At 41.1% G+C, this 22,692-nt stretch overlaps 1 protein-coding gene across 1 annotated transcript; it reads left to right on the top strand.

Annotated features, from left to right (window-relative positions):
- The first annotated feature begins 350 nt into the window (after nucleotides 1-350).
- Nucleotides 351-17,965, top strand: LOC116519030 (NACHT, LRR and PYD domains-containing protein 12-like). Its single transcript, XM_032232661.1, has 7 exons — nucleotides 351-517; nucleotides 2,403-2,573; nucleotides 4,166-4,327; nucleotides 4,510-4,680; nucleotides 4,868-5,038; nucleotides 10,687-10,873; nucleotides 16,902-17,965. The coding sequence occupies exons 1-7, from the start codon at nucleotides 468-470 to the stop codon at nucleotides 17,019-17,021; spliced, it is 1,032 nt and encodes a 343-aa protein (XP_032088552.1). The 5' UTR covers nucleotides 351-467; the 3' UTR covers nucleotides 17,022-17,965.
- The last annotated feature ends 4,727 nt before the right edge of the window (nucleotides 17,966-22,692 follow it).

Here is a 22,692-nt window from a genome sequence, read left to right as displayed (position 1 = left end):
AGACCATTGACTTACCTGAATGGTTGTTCTATGTGCGCCGCGGGAGAATCCAACTCCATCCTTGGGCAGTTTGGTCCAGGGTCTCTGGGGAGGCCTTACCTTCTAGTTGTGTTTTTCAGAACTTAACCTTATTTCCATCTCTCAGATCAGCTGCGCCTTTGTGAAAAACTGAACTAGACCGCCCAGAGGGGCATGGCCAGGCCTTTTTTAAAACTCTATCTCAAGGCAAATGGACAAAGTTAAACCCATGCTTAGATTCTCCGGTGGTGCACATAGAACGACCAGTCAGGTAAGCTAACTGTCTTTTCTTAAGAAATAATTTTAATTGTTTTGAATCTTTTTTTTATAGGCTTAGTACCGAGTTGACTGAATCCTGCAGCTGGCGTGTTGCAGAACTATTTAGAAAAAGCCAGACAATAAAACAGGTATGGTTGGTGCTAAGTTATTCAAATGAGCAACGATTCAAAATGATATGTGAGGCGCTTCAAGATCGACACTGTAAAGTAGAAGAGCTCTGGTGAGCAATCATGTTTCTTTTTAAGTCTGATGTGCATTTCTCTTGAATTCTGGAAAAGTATTTAAGGAAAAGGAATTAAAGGTTTGATGTATAACCACATTATCTTCACTTACTTGTGTTTTTAGATAGAATTCTATCTAAAAATAGTCAAAAAGGCATTAAGATGACCTCCAAGATTTACTAGGAGATTTAAGAGCTGTGTTTCTTCTGACTGCAAAGATACCTTCTTAGCTGTTAAGTGCTGAGAATCTGTTTGAAGGATTACTTTTTTTCTGAGATCTATTCCTGGAGAAATAAACTCAGTAATTTATAAATATTCTGCCAGTTTTGCCATCATAATCACTTCAGCCTAACACTGTATGCAGAGAGGAGAGAATGGGAATTCAGGGAAGGGGATTGACAGGATGACAGGAACCAGAGGTGCCATTCTGAAACAAACTGGTGGAACAGACTGGCAGATCCAAATGTGAATATGGAATGCAGAAGTCTACCAAAGAATCACCAAACCATAAGATTTACACAAACACAATTTGAATAGTAGGGAAGATTTATGAATAGTCAAGGGGAGGGTCTGGGAGAAAAGTAAAAATCAGGATTTATGCAGAAAAAGTCAGTTCCAGCTTTGCTTACACTGTAAACATTTGTTTACTAGCTTCCTTTAATACAGTAATGATCTGTAGAAGAGCTATAATGGTGTAGTGGTTAGAATGCAATAGTGCAGGCTACTCCTGTTGACTGCTGGTTGTCTGCAATTTGGCAGTTTGAATCTCACCAATCTCAAGGTTGATTCAGCCTTCCATCCTTCCAAGGTTGGTAAAATGAGGGTACAGATTATTGAGGGGCAATATACTGACTCTGTAAACTGCTTAGAGAGAGCTGTAAAGCACTGTGAAGGGTATATAAGTCTAAGTGCTATTGCTATTACTATCTTCAAAACTTTCTTATACTTACAAATTTGGGGATCTGCTTTAATATAATATTGGCTTGTGAAATAGTTGCTAATCTACATTGAAAAATTTAATTTCCATCTTACTTTCAAGAACTTTGTACTGTATATTACTTTGATTATTGTTGGCACTGAATAATTTGGACTTACCAGACTTCCAGGGAAGCAGTGGCAAAATCAGCATTCCTCTCTGGACAAGAAGAGGGCTTAAGATTGCTCCCAAGCACTCTAGTCTCCCCATGAGGAGACCATAAGATAAAGGTCTCTGGCGAGCTTCAAGATCTGGCTGCTAAGCAATTGCTACCTTTGCCCAAGGACACAAGGTTCACAAACTTAATCACTTCTGGAAATTGCTTGTTATCTGCTTTGTATTAGAAACCTTCAGAATAGTATGTTTCTTTATACTGATTGTTTTTCAATCCTAAGCAAAATAGGGTTTATGTAAATGTAAGAAAAAAAAATCTTATTTCTTATTTTGGAATAACCACAAAAAGGTAATGAGAATGTTGACTTTGGAAAGTTATATACAGAGTAAAGGTCCAGATGGATCTGAAATTAAAAAATGAAATTAATTATTAAGATGGGAGAGGCAGTTCTGTTATCAGAGCCAAGGTGGCGCAGTGGTTAAATGCAGCACTGCAGGCTACTGCTAGATCAGCAGTTCAGCGGTTCAAATCTCACCGGCTCAGGGTTGACTCAGCCTTCCATCCTTCCGAGGTGGGTAAAATGAGGACCCAGATTGTTGGGGGCAATATGCTGACTCTCTGTAAACCGCTTAGAGAGGGCTGAAAGCCCTATGAAGCGGTATATAAGTCCACTGCTATTGCTATCAGCAAATACGTAACTATATTCTCCATCTTCTCTTCAGCTCCTTCAAGACTATAGTTTATGTTTATTTTCCAAGAAATAATAATAATTTGGAGGGATTCATACCTGCAGGCTTTTTGGAAAATGGTTGACTGAATCTTGCAGCTGGCATCTTGCAAGAGTACTCATGAACAGCCCGATATTGAAAAAATTATGGTTGTGGGTCGAGGATTCAAATGCCAGAATGGTGAACATTCTGTGTAAGGGGCTTCAATACCCAAAATGTAAATTAGAAAAACTATGGTAAGTGATCATTGTTTCTTTTTAAATTTGATGTGTGTTACTTTCTCTTGACTGTTTCTCTTTTGAAAATATATCTAGGGACAGGCAGTTCAGTTGCCCTATATAACCATAGTCTCTTCAGTTCCTATAATACTAAACACAGCAAGGAACAAACCATGGAGGAAAAAGCAAAAGGACTAGAGACAAGTCTAGCCACTGAAATTTAAACAACAAAATAAGGAATTCCAATTAAAAGAAAGATTGCAACCAAATTGAACACCATAAGGAACAATTAACTAACACAATAATGAACCTTTAAAGATAGACCAATGGTAACATGACACTCAACAAAGGAAACAAATCAAACCTAGTCCAGTCTAGTCCAGCCTCACTGGAACCAAACAATTTCATACCTCCCCTTGGAAGAACATGTGCACATGTCCACAATATGAGATGAAACCCATGACTTGTCTAATAAAGAGGACTGGGGTGGCATAAAAGTAATCTTCCATATTTGAGAGGCAGTCATAGAGAAGAGGGCATCAACCTATTCTCCAAACACTTCAAGGAAGGACAAGAAATGACAGGTAGAGGATTATTAAAGAGCAATCCAACCTAGAACTAAGAAGAAATTTCCTGACAGTGAGAACTATTAATAAGTAAAAATGTTTGCCTCCAGAAATTGTGGGTGCTCCATCAATGGAGGTTTTTAAAGAACCATTTGTACATAATGGCATATGGATGGCGAACTTATGGCATGCATGCCACAGGTGGCACGCAGAGCCATTTGTCACGGCACATGAGGCATTGCCCTGTCAGCTGGCCAGCTCCAGAGGCTTTATAGGAGCCTGGGGAGGGCGGAAACAGCCTCCCTCGCCCCTGGAGGCCCTTCGGAGAATTCAGGAGCTTCCCTGAAGCCTCCAGAGTGCAAGCTTCCCTGAAGCATCCAGCTCTATGGACAAACCGGAAGTTCAGGAATGGACTTCCAGTTTGTTCGTAGGGCTGGTTTTAGCCATCCAGAGCCTACAGGGGCCTTCCGGAGGCTTCCCTGAAGGCTCTGGAGGGCAAAAAACAACCCTATGAGCAAACCAGAAGTCACTTCCAGTTTGTCCGTAGGCCATTTTTAGTCCTCCAGAGCCTTCAGGGACCTTCAGGAGGCCTCCCTGAAGGCTCCGGAGGACTAAAAACTGTAAGTCTGTTCCTGAATTTCTGGTTTGCCCATAGGGCTGATTTTTTGTGCTCCTGAAGCCTCTGGAGGCATTCGGGAGGGGGGGGGCTGTTTTCGCCCTGCCCATGCTCTTATAAAGCCTCTGGAGCCTGGGAAGGCAAAAAAGCGTGCAAAAAATGGGGGGGGGAGTGCTGGTCATGTGCGCATATGTGCTGGCGGTTGCGCATTGCATAATGGGTGGACATGCCCGCGTGCAACCCACCTGTGCTCTCCCCTTTTGGCATGCGAGCCAAAAAAGGTTCGCCATCACTGGCATAGGCTTTCTGCTGAGAGTGAGTCGAAGACTTCCAGGTGTCCTTCCAACACTGTTACTTTGTATTGTGTAAATTAAATAATTTTATTTGTGTCTCTGTGTGTGTGTTTGTATGTGCACTCTTTTCTGCAGTATTCATGGAGGATTTCTGTCCAACACATCCAGCAGTGATTTTTTAGAAGTACTTAAGAGATTAAAAGAGTTGCAGTTATTTCTCTGCCGTCTAGATGAAAAAGTAGAGAAAATGCTGTGTGAGGGGCTCCAACATTCAGCGTGCCAAATAAAAAAACTAAGGTGAGTGATCACTGTTTTTTTGTTAATTTGATGTACTTTCTCTTGACTGTTTGTCCTCTGGAAATATATTCAGGGAGAGGCATCATTTGCCATATGTGCCCATACTCTGCAATTCAAAGAAGAATACAGTCCATGCCTGTTTTTGAAGGAATAATCGTAATATTTTGTACTTTTTTCTACAGGCTTGAGGGAGAGTTCCTGACAGAATCCTTCTGTAGGTCTTTTGCAGAAATACTGAGAAAAAAAACGAGATTGAGAGAGTTGGATTTATTAACCAATAACACAAATAACATAGCAGTGGAAATGTTATGTGAGGGACTCAAACATGCAGACTGTAATGTAATAAAACTAGGGTGAGTGATCAGTGTTTCTTTTTCAGTTTTTTATATGTTACTTTCTCTTGTGTGTTTGTCTTCCAGAAATATAACCAGGGTGTGAAGACATTTGCCATATATAACCACATTCTCTTCAATTTCTACAAAACACAATCCATGCTTGCTTTTCAAGAAATAATTGCAGTATTTGCACTTTTCCTTGCAGACTTGGTGGAAAGTTTCTGACTGAATTTTTCAGCAGTCATCTTTCAGATGTATTCAGGAAACATCAGACATTAAAAGAGTTAGAGTTGTTTCCCATCAACAATATTGATGGTGTAGTGGAAGTGCTTCGTAACGGTCTCGAACATTCAGACTGTAAATTAGATGTGCTACGGTGAGTAAGCAGTGTTTTTTAATTTGATTTATGTCACTTCTCTTAAATGATTCTATTCTGGAAATATAGCCACAGGGAAGCAATTTTAATACACTAATAATCATATTTTCTATCGGCGTTTCAAGACTAGAATTCATCTTTCTTTTCAAAGATGTTATTCTAATTCAGGCTTTGTTAAGTGTCTGTCAAAGAGCCACATTAGGGATCTTGCTGAAGTACTTGGGAAAAACAGTAACCGAGAAAGTTAGAGTTGTTTGTCCATGTTAAGGATGAAAAAAATAGAAGCACTGTCAGAAAAAACAGGAAAACTTAACACCCATAACAACCAATCACAGCTTAGATTGCTTCACACAGGATCCAGCTCTCTTCCACCAATCAGCTATAACTGTGTGTTTGACTCATTATACAACTGCCACTTATCCAGCTACTAAATTTAAATAACACCCCTCTAATTTATAACTTTACAGTATTTAAACAAAGTTGTTTCATAAGGTCCTTGTGTTTCTGTGTACCTAATTGCTTTATGAGATCAGCCGAATTATCTTCGGGTGGACAATAAATTAGGTGTATTACATTTTTTTCACTCCATCTCTGACTTTACAAGATTTTATGTCAACATGTTTGTTTCTGGTTTTTACTCTCATCTTTTGTCTTCTGTATACATGTCATGCTGTGTTCAAACACTGGTATAGCTCTTTTCACTTCAATATCCAAATCCTTCAACAATTATATTTTCTTCTTTTGACTTAGGACATACCATCCTTCTTGTAGTTTCTTTATTTCTACTCCTAAATAGTTCTTTATTTATCTTTACATTTTTTGTTCTGCCATAGGCAAATTCAACATTTCCCAATAATTTTGATGCTCACAAAAAATGCCACATACCTTCACTTAATCAATTGTGAATCTTTCTGAAGAAACACCTTTGTTTGATCTTTCAGACTTCCTTGAAATAAATTGACCATGTTTCACTGTAATCTGAGTCTCCAAGCATTGCTCTGAGCTACCTTCAGATCCTGAGACTCTTCCAGATTTTTGTTCAACATTCCTGTGTCAATTCTCATCTATTGGAGATCTCTGACTAACAGGCATTAAAATTTCAGTATTGGCACATACTGTCAAGCCTCCAATTAACACCCTTTAGTTGGAGGCTTGACAGTACCCCCCCTTTCTCTCTGTTTTTGACCTAGCAGGCTTAACCCCCCAATCCCCCATTTTTGGCCTAGCAGGCCTCAGGGAATCCTCCTGGGAACAAAAACTGACCCAAATGCTAAAACAAAAAAAATCCTACCATCGCACAGCACAGCTGATCATCAGAACTTTTTAAAATTTTGTTAAGCATTTTTTTACTAGCTGTTCAGGCGAACGGTAGCATTTTTTACTACTGGTTCAGGCGAACTGGCCCAAATCAGTAGCATTTCACCCCTGATATACAGTACCTCTGATTTCCCTCTTTGCAAATAGTACAATCCAAATAGTTGCCACAATATTTTAAATTCAAACCTACTGTGTCTGATGAGCGCCGGGAACATCCTGGCTGACAAGTCATTGTTGGGGGGGGGGTGTCTTCTACCATCCCGAAGGGATGACAAAGAAGGAACTGTGTCTCGAGCGACCAAGAGGAGCGAAACTGGTTCCTTGCAGGTCAGAGGCAAGCTCTACGATCCGGCAGCGGGGGTGGCGGACATTGCAAAATGTCCACTATGAAGCTAGGGCATCCGGACTAAGTAAGGAGCGGTGTTTGGACAAAGTATGGAGATCGGGTGAGAAGATTTAAACCTACTAATATAAAATTTTGAATTGGGAATTGGGAGAGAATTCTGTGATTTGGAAACAGCATTAACAGATAAATTGGGAACTTCACAGAAAGGAAAGAGAAAAAAAATGGTAGTTTAAATATCAAAGCCCAAAGAGTACTGTCAGCTTCAATAATTTGGAGGCAAAAATGAGAAACGACTAGCCCACCGGAATAAAAAACCTTTGAATTTGGACCTGGAAAGATTGCATTTTTAATAGAGATTAATTGGCAGTTGGAAACTTCACGGAAAGAATGGGAAAACGGTGGCTAATATACCAAGATCAAGGGGATTTGCTTTGTTTTAATGTGTTCAGTCTAATTCATTGGAGGTGGAAAACAACAAAAGGAAGAATTAAGAAGAAGCTTTATCTTTCTCCTGTTATTATTTTTATTGTCTGGATTTAAAACTTAAAAACCGTACTTTTGAAAAATATTGGATTAAAAGAACTGAGGAGCTGAGCCATTTAATCAGAAGGAAGGAAGGGCTACTTAGTGGAAACTAAGAAAGCGAAATTTAAACATTAGACCTTGATATGGAATGGAACGGTGAGAACTTTTAGGGAGGCTTTGTTTTATACAGGCTGTTTGGTTTTGTCGCTCTGCAGTTGTGGAAGAAAGGGAGAACATTTGTGTGTGCTGAACTGGAATATCTGAATTGAACTAAAATTGGAAAATAAGAAGAAATTGTGGAATAAATTGTAACCATAATGAATTTAGATACATTTTAAAAGAGAAAAAAATGCAAATTGTTAACCGGGAACTATGGAGAGTTGGGAATTCAAAGAAATATGTGAGATTATAAAAGATATACATGAGCCACTAAAGTTAAACAGAGATGTTAAGTTAGATATTAAGGAGTAACAAGAAATAAACAAGGAAGAAGAAGAAAAGGAAAGTGGAATTACAGAAAAAGTAATATTAGGAAAGGAAAATAAAAAACAGACAAATGATTTCACTGGGTTCGAGAGTGGTGCAGGAAAAGCCGAAAAGAGAGAGTGTGTCCCAACAAAGAAAGGAACGTGGATTAAAGAAGAAAGGAAAGGATATGATCAGACAGACATAGAGAAGGAAGAAGGGAGGGACAATGCCACAAGGAAACAGCACAATAATAAAAGAAAAAAGGGAAATAAGGCAAAGAGACAAAAGATAACTCTGAGGAGGGCATACTGAATGGCACAGCCGAGGATGGTAAAAAAGACTTAGAAGGAAGGATGCATAGGAGATAGGGATAAAGGCTCACTAGAAAGAAGGAAAGGATAGGGAAAGAATGAACAAAAGGATAGGGAGAGGAAGAAGGGAAACACATATATAAAGTAGTAACTATATTAATTATATCTAGAATTTTATATGTGGAGAAAATGTGAGATATACGTTATTGTTTTTCTAATTGATGGTTTAAGTTGAATTGAAAACCTGGTACACATACTGTAAAACCAATTTACCAGTACATGGTACATATATTGTTCCTTGCCCGTATGATAGAATTACCATTTACCAGACTTACTATTGCTGGACAGCTGATCCCACCCACTGGAAAAAAGTTTGGGTGTATTTACAATATGCTTACTTGCCTCACTAATGGCATTGCAGGGGGGGACTGCAGTGGGGGGATGCAGGCAAATGGCAAGGCCGGCATCGCTTCTGCAATTGCAGGGGATATGGGGAGGGCACAGTCAAACAGCAAGGCCGACGTAGCTCCGACATTGCAGGGGTGGGGTCTGGGGGCGGGGGCACAGCAGGCAAACAGACATGGTGCACAGCTTGCGGGCAGCCAATCTGCCTGTTAGGTGTCAGGCTGCAGTGGCAAGGGTGCGGATTCCCAAGCCGCGTGCCACCTCCATATGTCTGTGCCTCCCCAAGCCCCCTGCAATCGCAGAAGCCACACCAGCCTTGCTGTTTGCCTGCATTTCCTCTCAAAACCCCCGCAATACCTCAAACCATGGCCTTGCGAGCCAAGCTCTCTTTGCTAAGTCCCCTTGAAATACTCCTCCTTTCCTTCATGCTCACCCCAACACACTCTCACCCGTCTCTCCCCCCAGTGGCCCCTGCCACCACTTCCCCTCCCTCCAGTCTGCAAGGCCCCAAAACGTGGATAGCAGTCACAGTACTTTTTTAAAAAAATCTTGCATTGTACTGCCCTCCCACAGACAGCCTCTGTGATCACCCATCACCAATCACATGCTGGCCCTGCAGCAACATTGCTTCTGCCTGTCACCCAGTTGTCTGGGGGCTATTATCTCAGACAGCCAAAGGCCCGGGTCAAATGGTGTCTGGCGAATGGGCAGGGACAAAGGGCCAGGGGCTGAGGGCCAATGGTCCACAGGCCATGGGTGGGAGAGCCAATGGAGGGAAGAAAGCTGACTGTAAATGGTCAAATGAGGCGGGTGGCTGGAGGTGAAGGAGGCGTGGCCAAGGCCATGACTAATATCCTAAATCCTAAGTATTATCAAGGGAACTCAGCACACATATACTTTGTGTGCTTCTGAAAACATCATTCCTCGCTCTTCTAATTCAAGGAAGGTTTCCTCATAAACTAGAGGCGATCTAACAAACTTTCTCCATACTTTAGCCTTGTTCTATAAAGTGATCTTGTGAGTGTTACTTTGCTGCTTTCAGTCTCTCTTATATAAATTCTGTGTAGCTAAGCTAGCATTCTCTAGCAGATGATAGTCCATTCATATGTGCTGCCTTTCTGACAAGCACAAATTATGTTAGCTAGTGCTTTTTCATTTTGCCTTTCCCCTCCTCACTAAGATTGCTAAAAGATTGCTAACCACTTGGCCACAAATCTATCTCTGCAAAAACACCTCTAATATCAGCGGTGGAAGTCATCTTTTTCTATGGAACTTCAGGGCTGCCTAATTTAGTGCCTGGGGAAATGGCAGGGGGGATTTGCATGGAGTAAGTGAAGATATATAGCCATAACAACATTCTTTCTCTGAGAGTCAAGGACATTCAGCCTGCACCTGGATAGGAGTCAGTCTACTCCGCCCACCCACTCGGACATCATCAAGGCACGTCTGCGCATGCATAGAAGGCATGTGCGCGCGCTCCCGCTACCGAACTAGTAGTGAAGAAAAGAAAATAGAATGTCATTACTGATAGGAGTGATTTGGAACCCTGGAATCCAGATTTAATTTCCATGAGAGATAATTTGTCTCATTAAGACAAGCTATTTCTATAACAGATAGCATTGTGCTGTCTTTATAGACCAATTGTCCTCAACCTTCCTCAGGTTCATGAAAAACTGTTACCTCAGAGAAACGTACTATTGGTGCTTCAGGGCACTTCTGAGCCAATAATCTGTCAGGGAATTGTGCAGCAGGTGTCTAGATAAAGTCAGTGATGCTGTCACAAACTTGTGGTTTTAATAAATATAAATATCTATTTATTTATTTTATAATATAAATATTTACCTCTACTTTTCCAGCAAACAAATAGTCAGGCAAATAGGAGCACCATGAGGTAAATCACATGCTCTCAGGTGGGAAAACAGGGAAGCTCCTCCTTATACCCACAGCAACCAATTACAATTTAGATTGCCTCATGCAGGAGCCAACAGTCTTCCACCAATCAACTACAACTGTTCTGACTCATGGTACAACCCCTTTTTCCAGCTATTAAATTTGAAAATGTTAATAAGCACTGTGTGAAGGGGTCAAACATGGAGAGCGATTTATGTAGGTGAACAGAATTTTCAGTTAGAAGAGTACAATTATCTCTTGCTAATTGATCTCTTGTAAACATATCCAGGGAGACTACAAATAATGAAATTCCCTCCAGGTTCTTCAAGACATCTGTTCCTAGTTGATTTAAGATCTATTTTACTAATTCTAACCTTTCTTTGTAGCATTAATGGAGAGTACTTAAAAGTATTCTGTGGGCACTCTCTCTCCTTTGGGACACAGATTGCGACAATTGTCAATATAAACCAGAACCTACAAGAATTTTATTTGCATGGTGACTGCATTAGTGACTATGAGACAAAGCTACTCTGTGAAGAACTAAAACACTCAGGGCAATTTAAAGGACCTATGGTAAATCATCAGTTTATTCTTTGCTATTTGATTTCTATATTGTTCATATTATTTCCTTAAGTTTTTTATTATGGAGACATTTTAATATAAATTCAAATATCAGAAGAAAATATTTTACTTCCTTTGATTTAATGAAGTGAAATACTTTACTTATGATATTTGAACTTATATTTTCCTTGTTAATGAGAATTTATTCACTTATTCCATGTAAGTTTTTTAATCTGCTTGTTTAAGAAAACTTGTATTAATTTTTTTCTTGTTTTTATTGAGAATGGTATCGGTATCTTTAATCTATTTCTTGTAGAAACATAAGCTATAATAATTGAATTGCTGTGGTAATAATTAAAACCTCCAGATTCAGCAGCAAAATTATCACAATTGCATTCTTTCTCTCTTAGAATCAATGTGTTGGCATGATATGTGATGGCCTGATTGCCATGTTTTGATTTTGCTTAGTTTTGGTTTTTACTATTGTAATGAGCTGCTTAGAGTTGTGCTACATAATATGGCTAGTCATAAACAAACAAACCAACAAACCTACAGTAAGTAATGAGACTGGCAGATGTTGCTCTTCATAAAATATTAAAATAAACTGTGGGCTCATTGATGCATTGCAGGGTGGGTGGAGGGTGGGGGCTCCCTCTAACTTTATCCAATGCCTTCTCTAACACACTGACCTGTTAGCAGGACTGTTTGAAGAGGAGTGATGTAGTGCTCTTATAGAAGACTATTGAACTCATGTTCAAAAGTGGCACAATAGGAGCTAATATATGGGATAAAAGGGTTGTAAACTAGTATGTAGAGCAAAAAAAAAAACCTGCTAAAGAGAAGGTTTCAGTCCTCCAATCTTGCATCTAATTGAGTCAGTTCTGCTTTAATGGTGTTCAGGATCTTCAAACACTCTAAACCTGATCTTTTGAATCTTAATTATTGAGCTTTGTTGCGTTTGTTGAAATTAGTTTTCTACAATCCAAAGAAAAAAATCTATTACCGGTAAGTTTATTTTTCACAAATCTTTTCAAGATAGGCATATACAGTGCATTCAGAAAGTATTAGAGATCCCGACTTTTGTCCATTTGTTATGTTGCAGCCTGATTCCACAGTTTCTTTTCTCATCTACTCTCAGTGCCCATAACAAGAAACTGAAAACTGATTTTTAGAAATGTGTAAAATTTATTAAAAAGAAAAACTGAAATATCACTTTAGCATATGTATTTAGACCATTTGCAACATGTGAAATTTAGCTCAGGTGCCTCCCATTTCTCTTGATAGTTGCTGACATGTTTCTATGTCTTGATTGGAGTCCATCTGTGGTTAATTAAAATGGTTGGACAGGATTTGGAAAGACACATACCTCTCTATAGAAGGCCTCATAGCTGACAATGCATACAGTAGCAGAGCAAAAACCATGAGGTCAAAAGAAGTGCCCGCAGAGCTCAGACCAGGGGTGAAATCCTACCAGTTCAGACTGGTTCGAGAGAACTGCTAGTGGACATTAGGCCTAGGTTGCTGAACCAGCAGGGACTGCTGACTGGCCACGCCCATAAACTGGTCCCCTGGTGGCCACTCGCTTGCCCCATCCAGTCTCTGCTTTCCACTGTCTCAGCCTGCCTCCCCTACTCCCTTCTCTGTGGCCCACAGCTCTGCTATGCTTGCCTGCCTTCCATGTGGCCTTCCTGGTGTCCCCATGGCCAGCTTGTGAAGGCAGGCAAGCATGTCAGGGCTGGCCGGCCATGGGGAAGGGAGCTAGCAGCCTACTCCCTTCCCCGCAGCCTGCCATGCTTGCCTGCCTTCCACGCAGCCTTCCCAGTGGCCCCCATGCCCGCTTGCTTTCCAAGGTTGACGTCTATCCAGCCTGGCCAGTGGGTGGATAGGCAGCCCTTGACGGAGATGCAGTCACTGCTCTGGGGCTGAGAGGGACAGTGGTGCTCCGGGAGGGAAGGCAGTGCATATGTGCAGCAGCCCCAGGACATCCGCCTGGCGGCTCTCCCCCAAACCACCACCACTGCTGCCTCTCTCAGCCCCAGAGTAGCGGCTGTGTCTCCACCAAGGGCCTGCCTGCCCACCCATGGCCGGGCCATGATGGACGCCAACTTTGGAAGGCAAGTGGCCATGTGGGACTGCCAGGAAAGTAGTGTGGAAGGCAGGCAAGCATGACAGGGCTGTGTGGAAGGGAGTAGGCTGCTAGCTGCTTCCCTGCGGCCGACCAGCCCCGACATGCTTGCCTGCCTGCCAGGCGGCCTTCCGCTTGCCTGCCTTCACAAGCTGGCCAGCAGTGGCAGCAGAGATGACGGAACTGCGCCGCGTCAAGGAGTTCTACTGCAAAGATGCACCCAGCAAAAGCAGCAGTGGCAGCAACAGCAGAGCACATCCTGAGAGAGAGAGAGAGAGGAGGAGAGGAGAGAGAGGAGAGAAATAAAAAGAGAAGAAGAAAGAAGAAGAAAAAGAGAAAGAAGAGAAGAAAGAGAAAAGAAAAAGAAAGAGAAAAAGAAGGAAGGAGGAGGGGAGGAAGAGGGGAGAAAAGAGAGAAAGGAAAGGAAGGAAGGAAGGAAGGAAGGAAGTGCCAGAGTGAAAAGGAAAGAGTCAAAGAAAGAAGGAAAAAGAGAAGGAAAGAAAAAGAAAGAAAGAAGAGCAAAGGAAAGAAGGAGAGACAAGAAAGAAAGAAAGAAAGAAGAAAGAAAAGAAAGAAAGAAAGAAAAGAAAGAAAGAAAGAAAGAAGAAAGAAAGAAATGAAAGAACTTATGACCACAATTGAACCCAAAATTTTAGTTACTAAGCAAGAGCATTGTTAAGTAAGTTTCACCACCGGTCACTTGACCACCAAGCCACGCCCACAGAACCGGTAGGGAACATGTTTGGGTTTCTCCACTTGCCCAGACACAGGATTATTGTAGGCACAGATCTGGGGAAGGCTTTTATAAAATTTCCACTGCACTGAAAGTTCTTAAGAGTGACCTCCATAATTCTCAAATGGAAGAAGTGTGGCATAACCAAGACTTTTCCAAGAACTGGTCACCCAGTCAAACTGAGCAATCGGGGAAGAAGGGTCTTCATAAGAGAGATGACCAAGAGCCCAATGGTCATTCTGACTGAGCTCCAGAAATCCTATGTGGAGATGGGACAGAGTTTCAGAAAAAAACCATCATTTCAGCCCTACACCAATCTGGGCTTTATGGTGGCTAGACAGAAACACATGAAAACCTGCTTGGAATTTGCACACACATTAAAAAACCTCACCTGAAGGATTCTCAGACTGTGAGGAACAAGACCCTAGTCTAATGAAACCAAGATCAAATGTTATGTCTGGAGGAAACCAGGCACCGCTCATCACCTGCTCAATACCATCCCAACAGTGAAGCATGATGGTGGCAGCATCATGCTGTGGATATGTTTTTTCAGCAGCAGGGACTGGAAGACTCATCATATTGAGGGAAAGCTGAATGGAGGAATATCAGGATATCCTCAATCAAAATTTGTTCTGCTCAGGACCTCAAACTAGGCTGAAGATTCACTTTCCCAACATGACAATGATCCTAAGCACACAGCCAAGACAACACAAGAGTGGCTTAGGGACAACTTAGTTAATGTCTTAGAGTGGCCCAGCCAGAACCTTGACTTGAACCCCATTAAACATCTCTGGAGGAACCTGAAATGGCTGTCCACTGACAGTCCGCCATCCAACCTGACTGAGCTTGAGAGGATTTGCAAGGAAGAATTGCAGAAAATTCCCCAATCCAGGTGTGCAAGACTTGTTGCATCATACCCAAAAAGACTCAAGACATAATTTCAGCCAAGGTGCTTCAACAAAGGTGTTGCAAAGTACTGACTGAAATACTAATGTGATATTCTGTTTTCACTTTGTCATTATGGGGTACTTTCATGAGAAAAGATTATTTCAACAGTGGTAGAATCAGGCTGCTGCAGAACAAAATTGACAAAAGTGAAGGGGGACTGAATGCTTTCTGAATGCATTGTATATGCTATAGGTAGCATATTGGATGAGCACAACACCATTCTGCTATTTAAAAATGGCTGCCTTAAAAATAGCAGAGAAATGAGCTGATGATTGCATGAGATCCAAATCATTCTGTCTACTAGTTTACAAAATGTGCGGAATTTGGAACAGAAACGGGGGAAATGCCATCCTTGCCACCCCTCAGCATCCATTCCACATACAAATAATCCACCCACCCCATCATTCAATTGAAAATGTTATGAAGGAAATACAATGTTGCAAAAGACCACAAGATATAAGCTTTTAGCCTAAATTGTAGGTATTTACCGATTCTTAATCATATGAAAACTAGCCCACTCCAGACATTAAAATCTCTTAGACACAAAAACAGATTCCTTCCTTAACATCAAGCCCTTCAGTCAACACCTAGTCAATTATCACACCTTTCAGGGAAAACAACATTTCTTCCTTACAGGCTTCAAATAATTCCAGCCTATATTACTGCCCCGAATCTTTTCATTCCTGGACACCAGTATGATTCGCTACAATATTGAATCAACCATCCTTCATTTCAAAAGGTTGTCAGGGTTATTTGTGATGTATCCCAAACTTGAACCCAGAATTTCCTCCTAAAAAAACATGCAGAGCACTTGCCATAAATATGTGCAGGATTGGATCTAGACCAGGGGTGTCAAAACTGGCGACCCACGGGCCAGTTGCATCATGTGCAGGCCATGTCACCCCAACTCTGTGAATGGAAAAATGTCACTTGAATGCAACATGATGTGCAAGTTTGACACCCATGATCTAGTCTTAATCATATTTAGATAAGATTGACTACGTGGATACAAATGAGTTAGGAGATGTGTAAAAGAGTGATAACTTGAAATATTAAATCCATTCGGTACATTATCATCTTTACCAAATATCACAGATAATATCTTCAGTTGCTTGACATATTCTGTTCATGCTCCTGTCCAAACATCTTTGATTGTGGAATTTGGTCTTCCAATAAGCCCCACTTAGACTTTGTTTCAGACTCTTACAAACCCCAAATATGAGTAGATTGGAGAAGCCTGGAAGCCATTTTAATTAAACCAAGACAAAGTAAGAATTTCTCATTCATTCTCTTTGAAAGCAAAACATGTTTGATGTAGCTCAGCCTGATCCAGGACAAGTCAATCTCAATTTTTTGAATTGGAGAGTAACAGCAACAAATAATTGTAGGTCTGAAATATAAAATTCAATTCAGGTAAACAGATAACATTGCAGATTAAAAAAAAACCTTCCAGCACCCCATAAAGTACTGTATATAAAATGCCTATATCAAAACAGTAACATTTATTGGATCACTATTCCATTTTTCTTTTAAATTTAATGACATTATTGTTAAACTCCTATTTCTTTCATAGCTTTTTACCTTCTGGATTTGTCCTAAAAGTTTATTACAGAGCCGTAAACAAATGTATTCCTTGAAGTCTTCTAGTAGTAAACTTTTCTCTTGAATCAAAGTGAGCCTTTGGATCAATCCATCATAGCTGCTCCACTCAGGACGGCCCTTCAGCTTATCCATTGTTGGACCCAGTGCCATCTTGGACAGAGGATGAAATCATGGAAAATATTTTCTTGGCTATTGCTTGGAAGGATCAACTGTGACCGGGTTGGATAAAGTAGTGGGGCAGGGACAATACTTACATTGAGAGATGAAATAAAACACAAGAAAACTATGACTTTCACCTGATTTGGGGGAAAATCATGCAGAGCACTTGAGTAATATAGGGACACCAAAGAAGAAAGACGAAATAATTCTTTTCCTAAAATGTATTTTATAGGAATAGCAAATTCTTCTATTGACAATTAAAATGTATGGGTTTTTTGAACCAGATAAAATGTACCTAGGATGAGAGTGACAAAATAAAACTTGGAACTATCTTGGCTACATCAGATTATATTTGGAGGTCTGGGTCTGCCCTGAAAGATGTTCAGATGGGTCCCTGCTCAGTCTGATAGAGAGATTACTGGGGATTTATCTTTTATTGGGGGATTAAAATAAGATTTTCTTTTTCATTATAGGTTGAATGGAAAATATATTATACAGAATGGAGAATGGATGGACATGGAGCATACGACTTGAGCCTCCTGTGCAAATTGTTTTTCTTCATGGCTGCCTTTTTCTATTTTTATTTCTATTAAGAATATGGTCAGGAAGAGTTGGAATTTAATATACACTATATTACCAAGGTATTCACTCACCCATCCACATAATCAGGACTCAGTTGTGGGCAAATACTTTTGGCAATATAGTGTATTTCAAGTGAATTCTGAAGAGCTTTCTTTCAGCAACTATAATCTGAACTGTGGAGTCCTTGTGATCTCTGTGGTTGGTTGTTTACTTGCAGATGTTCGGCTTCTAGCACTGAAAATGTTACCTAGTTAGGTAATGAAATGTCTGCCCCCCCCCCAAAAAAAACAAGTTCAAGGAGCTTCAAGGACTCCACTTTTCTGTTTTATATGATTTACCACATAGCCATGGAGACATTTAACGCTCACAATAATTTATTCTAATTTGTAAAATGAGCTATAAATAATCTTATATATTATTATATGCATTATAATTCTTTGTAATTTTTTTACATTATTACTATCAAATTACTGTAGCATTATTACTTTCATATCTGTGTTGTAATAGATCAATAGAGTAACAAGTTTTATTTTAAGAGAATATAGAAAGAGAATATGATCCAGTTTTGAAAGTTGGTGGTGTTATTGTTGTGCATATGTAATAATCTCTTTCAATCTCACTCTCTTGTTTTTACTCTCTACAAATTCACCCAGCCATCAGGATTTGTAGCAGTTTTATTTCTTGCTTTTGTAGTGTACTGCAACATTATTTTCTTTTATTTCCATTTCTATGGTTTTACTCTCAGAGGATTTCTGAAATTCCAGTTATAAAGCTGATGTCAACACAAGTCTGACATGAATAAAGCATTTGTGCCATGATTATTGATACAAGATTTCAAAATAAAGAAAGCCAAATGAGCAAAGGGTCAAATAATGGAATGAACTTTTTATCATCAACTTTCATTATCAACCTGTATCTTTCCAGTGGCAAAACAGTCTTATCTCTCTTGCCAGTTGTTGTGTCAGTTAGTTAATTTTTGGTGATTATTAAGTAGGAATTTCAGTATTTTGTAGATTGTTTTAGATTATCATTGAATGTTTATTCATTAACATATAATTAACTACAACAATAATGAAATGATAACCTTAACTAGTAAAAGTAACTTGGATATAAATTGTAAATTGGGAACTTGGCGAAAAGACTTATAAATTTTATTAATAAATTTTGTTTAGATCTTGTTATAAAGGTATAATTTCTTTGGGTCTGATGAGAGGAGATGTGATATAAATAGTAAATAATTTTTCACTAACTACAACAATAACAAGGAAATGTTAATGGATATTTTGGTGATTAATAAGTAGGAATTTTAGTATTTTGTAGATTGTTTTAGATTGTTATTAAATGTTTATTCATTAACATATAATTAACTATGATAACAGTAATGAAATGATAACCTTAATTAGTAAAAGTAACTTGGATATAAATTGTAAATTGGGACTTAGGGAAAAGACCTATAAATTTTATTAATAATTTTTGTTTAGTTCTTGCTGTAAAGGTATAATTTCTTTTGGGCCTGATGAGACGAGAGGTGATATAAGTAGTAAATAATTTTTAGTTAACTACAATAATAACAAGGAAATGTTAATGGATAATGTTTAATGATATATACACTTGTGTTGTATTGGTAAAAGCAAATTGGATACAAGTTTTAAATAATGAGTTGGGGGGGGAAAGGGGGGAAATGCTTAGATATCTTATTCATTGATTTTGTTTCAGGATAATGTTATAAAGGTGTAATGTTATTGGAGGTTTATTGAAATTGCGAATTAATGCCAGTAGGTGGTTGTGTCTTTAAATACAAATGATTTCAGATAAAAACATGTTTAAATAATTGTAGTTAAATGAGAATTGTGGTACATTGATAGTAAAATATATAAAGATTTTTGATTTAAAATGTACAATTCAATATGAATGAAGTATATGTAATGATTGTGGAAGAAACACATGAAATGTATTTGTAACCAATTGACATGCTTTCTACAAGATGTAATGAAGGATGATTCTTTTTTGTGTTTTTGTTTAATTAAAACAATAAAAAAAACTTTTCAAAAAAAATAATGGGATGAAGTTTAGGAGTTTATTTTATTTATTTATTTATTTATTTATTTATTTATTTATTTATTTATTTATTTAATTTATAGACCGCCCAATCCCGGAGGACTCTGGGCGGCACTGTTCCCTCTAAGGTGCGCGGCTGCGCGGCCGCACACGTGGCAAGAAAACACCATGCAGCCGTTTCAAACTGCGTGCAGTGATTTCTGCCACAGGCTCCCGAAGCTGAGGGGAATAGCTGCTGCCGCCTCCTCCTCCTCCAACAGCACTGCCGGATTTGCCGCCAACGCTGCAGCCGAGGTGAAGCCTCCAAAGCTCCCGCAGGCGCCCCTACCCATGGCAGCGGCAGCAGTGCCTCCCCCTCCGCTCGGAGCACCTCAGCTGGGCTCTGGGTTACCCCTGCCGCCGCCTCCACCTCGGCGGGTTTTCAGAAGCCATGAGGCCTTTTTCCCTGCTTCCCCCCCCCTCCGCCCCTTTCCTACTAGCTCCCGCGGCCTCAAAAGCACGGCAGAGGAGGAAGGGGGAGGGATAACACGGGGGCCAGCTCAGGTGCTCTGCATGGAGGCTAAGTCAAGGACTGGCTGTATTGCAGAGGAGCTGGGAGCCACCCAAGGATTTCACGGTGCTACGAGGAGGAGAGCGAGCCTCTGAGCAGCTGCGGGGAGCCTGCCTGGCCAGAAGCGACCTTTGGCTGGACGGAGGAGCGAGGGCTGCCTGGAGAAACAGTGAGGGCCCTTTTGAGCTAGTGAGCAGGAACGTTTGTGGAGCACACCGGTTGTGTGTGGAGGCTCCACGCAGAGCACCTGAGCTGGCCCCTGTGTTATCCCTCCCCCTTCCTCCTCCGCCGTGCTTTTGAGGAGCCATTTGGCCGCGGGAGCTAGTAGGAAGGCGGCGGAGGGGGGGAGCAGGGAAAAAGGCCTCATGGCTTCTGAAAAACCGCGGAGGTGGAGGCGGCGGCAGGGGTAACCCAGAGCCCAGCTGAGGTGCTCCAAGCGGAGGGGGAGGCACTGCCGCCGCTGCCATGGGCGGGGGTGCCTGCGGGAGCTTTGGAGGCTTCACCTCGGCTACAGCGCTGGGCAGCAAATATGTTGGTGCTGTTGGAGGAGGAGGAGGAAGAGGCAGCAGCAGCTATTCTAGTAGTGGCGGGGGCTCGTTGGCATCTTCAGCGGCAGCCCTGCCCCCTGTGAAAAAAACTGAAGATGGAGCAGATCCACGCAGATGACGTTGCTGCAACATGACTGGAGGAGGAATTCTGGGAGTTGAAGTCCACAAGGCTTAAAGCTGTCAGGTTTGAAGACCCCTGGGGTTTTTTTTCCTAAAGGGTGTGCAAAGGTCTTGTAACTTGACAGCTTTAAGACTTGCGTGCTTCAATGCCAGAGTTCCTGAGCCAACATGACCGGAGGAGGAATTTGGGGAGTTGAAGTCCACAAGGCTTAAAGCACTGTTCCCTCTAAGGTGCGCGCCTGCGTGGCCGCGCACATGAAAAGAAATCCCCGCGCAGCAGTTTCTAACTGCCGCGCAGAGATTTCTACCAAGTCCTTTGCAGGCGGCTAGAACTGGCCACCCGCAAAGGACCTCCCCAGACTTGTTTTGATGAGCCGCCAGTCCTCTTGCTTCTTCTCCTTCACCGGCAAAGCTCCCGCTGGCGCCTCCGCCCATGGCAGTGGTGCCTCTCCCTCCACGCGGAGCACCTGAGCTGGCTCCCGCGTTATCCCTCCCCCTTCCTCCTCTGCCGTGCTTTTGAGGAGCCATTTGGCCGCGGGAGCTAGTAGGAAAGGGGCGGAGGTGGAGGCGGCGGCAGGGGTAACCCAGAGCCCAGCTGAGGTGCTCCGAGTGGAGTCAGCTGGGCTCTGGGTTACCCCTGCCGCCGCCTCCACCTCCGCCGCTTTCCTACTAGCTCCCGCGGCCTCAAAAGCACGGCAGAGGAGGAAGGGGGAGGGATAACGCGGGAGCCAGCTCAGGTGCTCCGCGTGGAGGGAGAGGCACCACTGCCATGGGCGGAGGTGCCAGCGGGAGCTTTGCTGGTGAAAGAGAAGAAGCAAGAGGACTGGCGGCTTTGAAATGCAACCCCCTGGTCCCGCCGGCCGCGGATTTGATTCGGCGTAAGTGGGGGCCGAACACATGCTGAGCCGACTTTGCGCAGTGAGGCGGAGTAATTCAAACCCCCCCCCAAAGAACGTGTGTGTGTGTGTGTGTGTGTGTGTGTGTGTGTGAGAGAGAGAGAGAGAGAGAGAATTGTATCAAAATTGGTGGCCAAAGGAGTGGAGGGAGGGAGGGAGGGAGGGAAGGAAGGAAGGGAGGGAGGAAGGAAGCCCTGCCCCCTGTGAAAAAAACTGAAGATGGGGCAGTGAATGAATAAACCATAAAAGCAACAAACAGTTAATGCGTAAGTAAGCTGAGGAGCAAGTTCTCAACTAAGGAAGAAATATAAGAAAGAAATATAAAAAGCTCAATATGCCAAAACACTTATTTTAGTCTTCATTTAATTACTTGTATTGTAGTCTGATGTAACGTCTTTTTAAAGTTAACGTTAGTTAGAAAATATAGGGTACAAAACTTAAATAATAAAAAAATTGTACATTCATTTTGAAAAATAAATGCAATACTTGATTAATTTCATATCTTTATTTAAAATAGTTTTGGCATGGCATATGATTTTATTGACTCAGTTGGAAATGATGTGGTTGTTGTATCTGATTCTGAGGTATATATATTCTTAAGTAACATAACATATAGCATATTGTCCAAACTTGCTAGACTATTTAATTGATCTTACTACTTTAAAGGGGGAGAGTTTCATGATAAATTATTTTATTACATTTATGTTGCATTTATATATTATATTTATTACATTTATATTCCACATTATATATTTGTATTGTTATTTTAGTGTATATTGTCAATTTCGATAGATATTATATTGATATATCAATACTGATTTTAATCATACTAAATAACAATTACTGCTATTATTTATCAGCATTACATATTTACAGTTTTTAATGTCGAGTTAGTCGTATTTTAGAATAATAGCGTTATCTTTTAATAGGATAATTGGCAAAATCTAATTCACATGTGATGGGTTGCATTCCAAAGGAATGTGAGAGGACAGGTTGCCTGCAAAATGCCAGGACCCAGGACCCTGTTGGTGCCATGTCTCTCTCTAGCCAGTCTAACAATCTAAAAGCTGAGCAGAGAGCCTTTTTTTTTTTCAGGGTGAGCGGAAAAGTATAGTGTTTGAGTGGCACTTTTCATGCCTGGCATTCATCAGGCTGAAACCTCGATCACAATCGGTGCTTGGCGCTTGGAATGTTGCGCAAATGTCCAGCAGACGTGACAGCAGTTCAAACTGTGGCTCTCTTAGGTGCTCAGGCATGAAACTGTGCCGCTCAAACACTATACTTTTCCGCTCACACTGAAAAAAAATTAGAGGGAACATTGGCTTAAAGCTGTCAGGTTTGAAGACCCTTGGGATTTTTTTCTCTAAAGGGTTAGGGGTGAAAAGGTCTTGTAACTTGACAGCTTTAAGACTTGCATGCTTCAATGCCAGAGTTTCTGAGCCAACATTTTGGTTGCTAAGCAGGACCGTTGTTAAGTGATACTGATATTATATAACACTTTTAATTAAGC

This window comes from Thamnophis elegans, chromosome 1 (genome assembly GCF_009769535.1).
Source record: "Thamnophis elegans isolate rThaEle1 chromosome 1, rThaEle1.pri, whole genome shotgun sequence".
Taxonomy (NCBI): Eukaryota; Metazoa; Chordata; class Lepidosauria; order Squamata; family Colubridae; genus Thamnophis; species Thamnophis elegans.
The sequence above is the reverse complement of the archived record's forward strand: the minus strand, read 5'-3'. Positions and strand labels throughout refer to the sequence as shown.

Excerpts from the sequence above, each read along its gene's own strand:
- LOC116519030 (XM_032232661.1), top strand. The coding sequence starts at position 468 with ATGATATGTGAGGCGCTTCAAGATCGACACTGTAAAGTAGAAGAGCTC. Across the intron at positions 518-2,402 it reads TGTAAAGTAGAAGAGCTCTG|GCTTTTTGGAAAATGGTTGA; the intron begins GTGAGCAATCAT and ends TCATACCTGCAG. Across the intron at positions 4,328-4,509 it reads TGCCAAATAAAAAAACTAAG|GCTTGAGGGAGAGTTCCTGA; the intron begins GTGAGTGATCAC and ends TTTTTTCTACAG.